The sequence below is a fragment of the Anser brachyrhynchus genome, assembly GCF_964034855.1.
Source record: "Anser brachyrhynchus genome assembly, chromosome: 11".
NCBI classification, from domain to species: domain Eukaryota; kingdom Metazoa; phylum Chordata; class Aves; order Anseriformes; family Anatidae; genus Anser; species Anser brachyrhynchus.
Genome location: NC_137706.1, coordinates 14,137,722 through 14,147,683, shown reverse-complemented (window position 1 = coordinate 14,147,683; position 9,962 = coordinate 14,137,722). Strand labels below are relative to the sequence as shown.

At 54.2% G+C, this 9,962-nt stretch overlaps 1 protein-coding gene across 4 annotated transcripts; it reads right to left on the bottom strand.

The window, feature by feature from the left end:
• Window positions 1-540: 540 nt before the first annotated feature.
• RHCG (Rh family C glycoprotein) lies at window positions 541-9,195 on the bottom strand. Of its 4 annotated transcripts, none has more exons than XM_080607468.1 (11): window positions 8,751-9,195; window positions 5,010-5,196; window positions 4,622-4,772; window positions 4,324-4,471; window positions 3,760-3,926; window positions 2,945-3,082; window positions 2,453-2,589; window positions 1,767-1,891; window positions 933-1,006; window positions 729-827; window positions 541-667 (listed from the first exon to the last, which is right to left on the bottom strand). In XM_080607468.1, exons 1-10 carry the CDS (start codon window positions 8,959-8,961, stop codon window positions 762-764), a joined length of 1,404 nt encoding a protein of 467 aa, XP_080463594.1. In that variant the 5' UTR covers window positions 8,962-9,195; the 3' UTR covers window positions 541-667; window positions 729-761. The 4 variants fall into 4 exon arrangements, with proteins under 4 accessions (XP_080463594.1, XP_080463591.1, XP_080463592.1 ...); XM_080607465.1 differs by having other exon boundaries at window positions 746-827; window positions 8,751-9,183; XM_080607466.1 differs by having other exon boundaries at window positions 762-827; window positions 8,751-9,183.
• Window positions 9,196-9,962: the final 767 nt, after the last annotated feature.

Sequence of the window (9,962 nt, the reverse complement as noted above, 5' to 3'; positions counted from 1 at the left end):
TTTCCCCCTTTTTTTTTCTCCTGCTCCTCACACATCACCCTGGAAAACACACAGGTTTTAGGCCTGATTTTCACTCCTGTCTCCTATAACTCCGGCTGAAGCCTGATGGCCTTGCTGGCTGGAAGGAAGTGGGGTTAAGAGACGGGGCTGTGCTCTCTGCCTTTGGGCTCTTCCCACTAGAATAGCACTGTGAAGTGGGAGGAATGGTATGATGAAAATGGAAGAAATGGCTGAAACTGAAAAAGAGGAAAGGGCCTTTTCAGCCTGTGCAGTACAAGCAAAAAAGGCTCCCAAAGAGCTGATGGAGGCCTCAGCAGAGTGATCAAGAGGAGGTGGCAGTGGGAAGCACACAAATGCGTCGCCAGGCTCAAAAGCAGGCCTTGGGCAGCAGTCTGAGCACAGGGACAGCCCCTGCACCCCAGCACCACCTCCCCAAAAGCAACATCCTGTGCTCCCCACAGAGCTTTAGCCTTTGCCATGGACAACCTGGCTGCTGTGCCCTTGCCTTTTATCAAGGGGATACACTATGAAAGAGAGCCCTTAGAACAACATGTATTTATTTTATTCACAGGAACTAATTACAAAACTGAACCAGCGGGGCAGGGTAGCGGGGAACAGGGAGATTTCTCCGGCCACCCGCTGTCTCCACAGGGGCAGGGTGGCGGGGCTACCCCGGCGGCGGGAAGATGGCGACCGCCATCTTCCCGCTGCCGGGGTAGCCCTGCCACCCCGCTGAGGTGGCAGCCCCAAAAGCCGGTGGCTCACGGCGAGGCAGGCTTGTCGGGGTTGTGCATGTGGTACACATCGCTCTCCTCGTCCTCAGGCACCTGCGGAGCCGTGCAGCCCCCTCAGCTCCGCCGCAGGCCCTCATGCGACGGGCGGCAGCGCCATCTTGTGCCTCCCAGCCCACCCGCCACCACCCCAGGCCTTACCTCCCAGTAGATACCATCCTCGAAGCAGTTCTCATCAGCTGCATCACCCCAGATGGGCAGCTTCAGGATGGCCCCTGGAAGAAGCCAGGGAAGGTGGTGGGCTAGTCAGGGGTACCCTGAGCACGTCCCCGGGACGCATTGCTCAGGGCTATCCCCGCCGATCAGGGCTGATTTTGGGGTGCCGCCTTGCCCGTGAAAAAAGATGCCCAAGTGATGGTGGAATTTGTGTGGGAAAGGGGTGCTCCCCAATTCTTGGCTCTGAACCCCAGTGCACAGCCCCGGTGCTGGGCTCTGACCCTGCTACTCATGGCCCTGGGTGTTGCCAGAAGAAACCACGCTGGTCGGGAGATTGGAAAGGACATGGGGTTTCTGCTGTGCTCCCGCTGCCCACGGAGTGGCAGCAAGGACATGTTGGATGGAGGAAAGGTCCAGGTGGCCAGAGTCCAGCCTTCCTAGCAGAAGAGGGAATGAGCCAAGCCCTGACGTGGTGCTCAGTGCTAGACCAACACAAGCATCCACCCGATCTCCCTGCGAGGAGAAGATGATGCTGTGGTCTGACCCACACCACAGCGAAACCCCCATTCCTCTATTTGACCTTGCTGGGATACAGTCTTCCCTCTTCACTGCCCAGTTTGGGCTTTTGGGGTAGTCCTGTCTGTAGGGAGTCAAAAGTGATGTGAGCAAGCCTGGGGCTGCCCTTTCTGTACAGCAGATGCAACCCTTGCAACACCAGTAGGAAGGACTCGTCCAGCCAAGGTGCCAGTACGTGGAAGTCTCCATTTCAATTGCAGGCTGGACTTAACCCTCACCTCTCCATGTTCTCCTCCTGCTTACCTACAAGGGCCCCCCCAGCAAAAGCCATCAGCAGAGACACGAAAATTCCAGCTGCCTGGAACCCTCCTTGGACACTGGGTGTCCGCGTCTTGTAGCTGCCAGTGAAGTCAAACGCCTTAATGAACCTGCAGAGGATGGAAATGGAGAGGATTACTTCTGGCAGAGATCTATCCTGGTGGAGAAAGGTTGTGCAGAGCCAAGGTAGAGGAGCTTTGTTGCCCTGCTCCCTTGAGGGCTCCTCCCTAGCCCCATCCCTCTTTGACAATGGACCAGGAGAGTGTTGCAATGACACAAAACACTGTTCACTTCCTCCTCTTCTGGCCCCTGGCAAAACTTTACCTAGGAGGAGTTCAAAATATAAACATTTCTTTTGTTTCAGAACTTCAGCCTTACTGGAACCCCAAAACAATGCACAGATAGAGGAAGGAACATTTCCCCACCCACTGTGCCCCAGAATAATGCCAAGGAGTGGGGTTATGATTCACTTTTTGAGGACACCAGAAGTCAGCTTCAGAAGATTAGTCTTTCATACTTGAGTAAGCCCAACATAGTCAGCGCACCCCATGTTTTTGAGGGGACAAGGGACAACTCTGGACATAGAGCAAAAACTATTAATTGCTCCTCTTTTCCAGCCCATAAATCCCAGGTAAAATCTATTCTTGTGGATGAATTTCAAGCTTTCTTACCCTTCCTTTCCATATACATCCTCTGTGGCTGCAGCTGCAGTGATGGCTCCCACAATGCCCCCAATAAGGCCTGGCATGCCGTGGAGGTTGTGGATGCCACATGTGTCCTGGATGTGCAACCTGGACTCCAAAACAGGCTGAAGGGAAGGGAGGCAAAGAGATCAGAGACATGAGCACAGCCCTGGAAAGGATTAGTTCCTTCCATGGAGGACTGGGATAAGCAGAGAAAGACAATTGGTATTATGTGTCCTGTTCAAGAGTTGAGGGTTTTTAGAAAACATGTGAGTGAAGCTGAAGATAAAATAAGAATTTATCCTCCAAACACTCTCCTGTTTGGAGACTGAGCCTTCCTGAGTGTTTTGAGGCAGTTAATGGAGTAAGAAGTGCATCTCCCTAAGGGACAACGGAAAGCAGGATCACTCAAGGGGAAGTGAATCCATTCCTGGTCTCCTTGGCAGGACCAGGGCTGCAGACCCCCAGAGCAGCACTCACCGTGAGGTAGACATACCCCACCGTGGACACGATGCCACAGATGAACCCGACAATGAGGGAGCCATATGGAGTCAGCATCATCTCTGCGCTGGTGCCCACAGCCACACCGCCAGCCAGTGTTGCATTCTGAATGTGGACCTGCAGAAATAACCGCCCCGTCTTGGCATCTCAGAGAGATCCCGATTGCTCAGGGATGGTGCAAATGGTAGAGCAGGAGAATCAGCTCTGAAAGTGCTTCCATAGGAAATATCAGGGCCCACTTTCCTGCTCGTTGGTGAAAAACAAGAGGAGAAGAACAGGCAGCCTCTGTCAGTAGCACAGGCACACACAGACTCCCACTCCCCTACCACACACGTTCTTTGCATCCACCAATCTGGGTGGGGAGTTGTGATGAGATGGAAATTGTCTCACCCATGTGTCATGCCAGCTCTGCTGTCACACAGCTGTACGCCCACACACCTAACACGTACAAGTCAGCCCCCCGATTGCTCACAAGCTGCTGCACAGGCCCCGCTCAGCTTGCTGGGGAGCGCTGCCAAACGTGGCTCTGCATCATGCCCATCAGTAGCTCTCCTGGGAGAGCTGTGTCTGAGGTTCACCACGTGCAGGGCACCAGCCTGCACCTCATGACCACCAGGACTCACTTCCCACCTGCTTTTTCAGTGCACCCTTTGGGTATCTGGTTGGAGGCTGGTTGCACCGTCACGTCCCAAAACCCAGTTCAGCAAAGGACAAGTGTCACTTGCTTCCTGAGCCTTTGGTTAACGTCATTAAAAGTCCCCTGGGGAGCATAGGGCTCTCGGCTCCCAGCTTACCATGTCCAGCTTGCCTTTCTTCTGCAGCATGCTGGAGAAGGCCATTGTGGTGAGGACGCAAGCAGCCAGCGAGCAGTACGTGTTAATGGCAGCCCGGTGCTGGGCATCCCCGTGCTCAGAAATGGCTGAGTTAAAACTGGGCCAGTACATCCACAGATAGAGGGTACCTGGTGGGATGGGGAGGAGGGGGCAGAGAAGAGAAAGGGAAAAGAAAGAACACAGGAATTGAAAAAAAACTCTAAAGGAAGATCTTTTTATGCAGAGGGACGTTAAATCCCTGAGTCTTGCTGGCCCAGAGCTGTGACCCCACACTGGGACCAGCACCAGGTGGGGCTGGCAGAGGAGGGGAGCCAAAACACTGCTTTGTCTTCCCAGACACCACCTCAGCTCTGGCACTGATGAGGGGAGCTGCGTAGTCCCAAGGTGCTGAGAACTGGAGCAGAGTGCTTCTCAGCCCCTGATCCTGGTTTTGCTCTGTTTTTTCCAGTGACACAAGGAGGAACCAGCTCTCTGCAGCTGAGCGGTACGCACATACCAGGGAAGATGAGGCTGCTGCTGACTCACCGATCATAGCGAAGAGGTCAGAGTGGTACACAGAGCCCTGCTTGTCCTTGCTCTGCTCCAGGTTGGGTCTGTACAGGACGCGCGTCACGGTGAGGCCAAAGTAGGCTCCGAAGGTGTGAATGGTCATGGAGCCACCTGCGTCCTTAACCTGCAGCCATGGGAAAGCAGAGGTTCGTTTCTGGAACCGCCACTCCTAGTGGAGGTGAGATGTGGTCTGCATCCAGCTCAGCTGGTCTGCCCACCCATTTTTCCAACCTGCATTCAGCCATGGGGAGAGGGGGACTGCCTAAAGCCTTACGTGAAGCAGGTTGAGGAGGATGTACTCATTCACCGCAAAGAGCGTGACTTGAAACAAGGTCATGACGAGGAGCTGTATGGGGCTGGTTTTGCCCAGGATGGCCCCAAAGGCAACGCACACAGAACCCACGCAGAAATCAGCATTGATTAGGCTGGAAAACGGGAAGAGAAATTGTGGTTTAGTAAGGAAATACTCTTCTTAACTCACCCACACCCACCTCTAGAGATCCCACCCTGAGACATGTAGGTGGTTGGGAGCCAGCCCTGGGATTCCCACTGACCTTCCTCCCAGCCTGACATATTGTCCAGGCAGGGAGCTTCCCCCAAAACTGTTTCCCATGGAACAGTACCATGGGAGGTGGCACCCCAGAGCCTGTATCTCTCCTTACTTCTCCACTCCAATGAGGATCTTCCCGTTCTGGAAAGAGTGGAACCAGCCTTGCATCAGGAGAGCCCACTGGATCCCAAAGGCGGCAAGGAGGAAATTGAAACCCACGGCTCCGAATCCGTAACGCTTGAGGAATGTCATGAGGAAGCCAAAGCCCACAAAGATCATCACGTGGACGTCCTGGAAAGCTGTGCACAGGGAAGGAATCGTCAGCTCTGAGAGGATGGCAAGGCTGCGAGTGTTGCTTGAATTTGGTGGGGAAAGAAAACACACCACATCATGGCAGTAGGGAGGAAATTCAAAGGAAAATGTATGTGTCTGTCCCATGTCCCCACATTTCTCAGTGTGAAAATGTCTTAGCTTTTGGAAACTGGATTTTTGGTTAAAAGGTTCAGTCTTGAAAGACAAAAATGTTTATTAAAAGCTGTTTGCAAGAGAAGACTGGAGACTAATGGAGTGTGCAAAGGAAAACATTTTTCTGTTCATGTTGTTTTCTTCCCCTTCTTAAAAAAACTCAGAAAACATCATGTGAAATGAACAGGGTCTGCCAAATATTGTTAAAACCACACAAATGGTCATTTTGGGTAGGCCCATCCAACATAGGGGTCCTGGTGATGGCTCAGAGCAAGTGTTTAGGGAAAAACACGAGAACAGGGGAAGTTTACAAATACATTTTTAATTGCTGCTGAAATCAGCGGCAAAATACCCTTGAGAACAGGATCCCACCTTGCAAGATTTTGAGTGCTTAAACCAGAGAGACCCAGTTCTTCCAAGAAGTGCTTATACCTGCGAACTGGAGCCCCTCAGATGCCCTTCCCCGGGGGAAACCGTACCTGCATGAGCCTCTTGAGAGAAATACTCGGTGCAATAAACCTGCTGTACTTTTTAATGCTAAACGTTTCTTTCAGATAAGCATCACTTTGCAATTAAGTGAGCTGAAACGCTGCGTAATTACGAGTTAAACCATGCAGACCCTCACACTGGAGGCCACTGCAGTGAAAAAAAGTAGGACATGTAATAAGCTCAGGGCAGAAGAAATTCAGTGACTGAGGACCTGCTCTGCCCCCGATCCTCTGCTGGCCCTTTGGCATCCAGCAGCCCTGGATCTGCTCCTCGGGGACGGTGGGGCTGTAGCCACTGCCTCCACTATGGGCTGGGTGAGGGTTTGGGTGTGTGCAACTGCAGAAGTCTTGGCTTCCATCCTCCGGTGCTTTACAAGATCTTGCAACTTGAGTGAAGACGAGCGTTTGGACAGGCTCCAGTGATGTAGCGTCAGGTTGCGGAGACAGGTTAATTCGCTTGTTTTCAAAAATGCCTCCACCTATGAAGATACTTGTGAAAGATGGAGATGACGAGATCTGCAGCTGACCCTGCTCAGCAGAGGTCACTTCAAGCAGACTTCTCCCCAAGTCCTAAGAAGCGGTCTACATAACTCTGGTTTTACCGTGCAGTCACACATGCTTTCTCTCTGCAGCTATATTTATTCTCTCCATCTTTTTTTTTTCCCAAGCATAAGCAGCACAATACACAGCTAGAATTATCTGCCGCCATTCGCATCATATACTCCTAATTTCATCCTGAAAGCAGAAATACACGGGTCAGAGGTAGGGCTGCGGTCTGTGTGCCCTCGGAAAATACAGAGGATCCCTGCTGCGTTAGACCCTGCAGACAACCAGGAGGAAAAGCAGGTCTTTCTTCAAACTGCATGCAGTCTAAAGCCTTTTTCTAAACCTTGCCTTTGTTTTCCCTTGAGAAGAATGACACTTGCGTTACATGGCAGTGCCATGCCCTAAAGGTTTTGTGACCTTGCTTCTGTGGGAGGGCAGTTGGTGTCGCTATCCACAGGAGGCATTTGGGCTTTGGGAATACCACCTGTGCCGAAGGGTCTGATTTCTTCTCCCTAGGGCGCAGATCATTCATTCATTATGGAGTATCAGCGTGTGATACAAAATGAGAAGACAGTGTTGTGCTGCCTGGAGTCGATGGCACCAGTGACACGACTGCACGAACGCGTCCTGCATTTCCTCATCACTTCAGGTCGTCACTGCTCGCCCACTGCAACAGCTTTGGGCAGGTCCTACGGGCAGCAGCAGTCACAGACGTGTTAATAAAAATGACCCTTGGGTGTTTAACCATCGTGCTCTCTTCTAAACAGAACTGGATGGACGTGGACTGAAATGCTTTGGTTCTGCCATCTTGCTGTGTTGGTCTATCCTTGTAGAGGGAGGATTTTTCTGATTAGATACTGGAGGAAAAAAAGCTGTTCTTTGGGTACCTGAGCCCTTCCTCAGGTGTGGAGCAGAAACAAAACTCAAAGCTAACCTGAGCTAAACAGCCGCTCATAGGCTGATCTAGTTGTGTGAATCCGCTCGGCCATTTGAGGAGGGGATATCTGGTGCTGCGGACCGGCGGTGGGCAGTGAGGACAGCAGGGCTGCAACGCTCTGAGCTCCTACAAGCTCGTTCTTGGCCCCCCCGGTGCCCTCCCAGCCCTTCAGCCACGAGGGTTTCTGAGCAGCGGCTTTCTGCAAGCAGCTCGTTTCTGAACCAGCTAATCCTCAGCAGCCACAGGTTTCTATAGCTCCTTTGATTTAGCAGGTGTTTTTTAATGGAAATGTTCTAAATAGATGCATGACTCAGGCCCGTTGCTTCCTTGGAAACAATTGCCTGCAGAAGCAGCCTGTTCCCCACGGCTCGCAAAGGAGATGACCAGCCCTGGAGATCAAAGCCAGCCCAGGGCACTGCCTGGCCAGAAGGGCTTCAGCCACCTGGGCAATCCCCGCGGCAATCGGGCGCCGTGAGCGATCAGCCCTGGGAAGCTGGCAGGTTACGAGGACTCTGGCATCAAAATGGCAGCAGCTAAAGGGTAATTTGCTCGTGAGGGGGAGGACGTAGGAAGGGGAGGAAGATGTCACAGGATCTCAGCAGCCGTTCCTCCGTATGCACGGGGAAGCTTGCTCTGATCCGGAGCCGAGGGAGGGGGCAGCAAGCCAAAACTTGCAGGGTGCTGGGAACACGTCAGCCCTATTCCTGGAGAAAAGACGTCACGTACTGGTGGCACGGCACCCTGCCAACAGACCCCCAGAGCACCGGAGGGCCACAAGGCTTTTCTGACACTCTTGGGTGCGCCCAGAGCAGTGTCAGGGGAAAGCCCAGCACTCCAGCAGTCAGTGGAGACATTACCTCTGAGAGGCTCTGTCCCAAGCCAGATATAAACGGGCAAGACAGGAGAAGCACTTGGGAAGGAACTATCCAGCTGAAACCTCTCCTCTAACCTCTCCCCAGACACTTGGGGCAACAAAAACATCTTCTGGGTGGTGTGTGTGTGCTGGGCTTGTTGCAATGGAGATGTTGGAGCACTCGCAGACCTGTGACACTGCCTATCCCCAGCCATGTCCTGCAGCTCTTTCCTCCTGCAAGCCCATCCTGGGATGGCCTGCCATTGAAGGTGGAAGATTAGCCCAGTGTCTGCTGCCCTTCTGGAGGTCTGCCCTTGCTTCCCCTCCTGGCAAGGGTGGTGGTCTCCAAAGCCCATCCTGGAGCTTCAGCCTCAAGATCTGAGAGACGCAGTGCTGTGGGATGGGATGGGATGGGGTGGGATGGGATGGGATGGGGTGGGATGGGATGGGGTGGGATGGGGTGGGGTGGGATGGGATGGGATGGGATGGGATGGGATGGGATGGGATGGGATGGGGTGGGATGACGGCCAACCAGCACTGGGACTGGGCTTCCTGAATACTCACACGGGTATCGGAAGTAGAAATCGTTCTCGATGTCGCTGGTCAGGTTCATCTCGTGCTTCTCTTCCTCCCAGTGGGCATCGGCTTCGGGGCCGAAGCGCACAAAGACGCCGAAGAGGATGATCATGGCCACCTCCCAGAGGAGGCAGACGAGCGGGAGCCGCCAGCGCATGTAGGTGTTCTTCGCCATCCCCTGGTGCCTCGGCCGCTCCATCCGCAGGTACGCCCGGCGCCCCGGCACGGTGTCAGCCCGCGTCCCCGTGCCTGGCCGTCGCGGGCAACATATATACGTCGGGGAATGCGAGGTGGGGCCCAGGGAGGTGCCTCCAGCAGGATCACGTTTCAGACACGGAGACTCGCAGATTTGCTCTCTGCAAATCTCCTCCCTGGGAGGAGAGCCGGGGCTCCAGCACCTCTTCTCCCGGCAGCTCCCAGCAGCAATGAGCCCTGCCTCCCCGGGGGACTCCTAGCCGTGGAGCTGGCTGTCCTGCCCCCTGCTCTGCCCTGCCCCACAGCCCTCCCCGTCCCCTTCTCGGAGCGGGGCCAGGCGTCCTGACCCTGCCACCCCTGCAGCCTCCCTGCCCGTGCCATGTCCTGCTGCCCTCGCCCCTCGTTCGGCTCTGCAAACGCCCTTCCCCACGGCCGAGGATGCCAGGGCAGCCTGAGTCACCGGGCGCAGGTCCATGAAGGTCCGTGGGACAGTCCCAGGAGGAAGAGGAAGATAGATGCTTCCAACCAAACGCCAAGGTCATGCACAGGCACGCCGTGGCCCTGCCAAGGCTGCCATGCATCTGCAGGGAAGTGGAGCTGACACATCGCATCCTTTCCAGGAGTGGGTTACGCAGCGTGTCCTCCTGGCAAGGCGAGCTGAGCTGGGGCTGCAGGAGCCGGCTGCCAGAGATGGGACTGGAGAGCTCAGCGCTGCGGGCTAAACATCCCCTTCTCCAGCACGGGGCTTCCTTTAGTGTTACTCTAAACACAACCTTCCTTTTTCCATCGTTCTGAACCAGGTGCTCTGCCCTCAAAGAGCCCGGCAAGTCCTTCAAGAAGAGCCCAGCTCCTTCCTCTGCCTGCGGATCCCGGAGATGCCTGTCAGTCTTCCAGAGATGAAAGACTGCAGCCCAGGCAAGCTGCCCAAATTTGCTGATGGCATCTAATTGTGGCCTGCAGGCTGAGCAAGCAGCGCTGATTTCTGTGTTGATTAGGCAATAATTT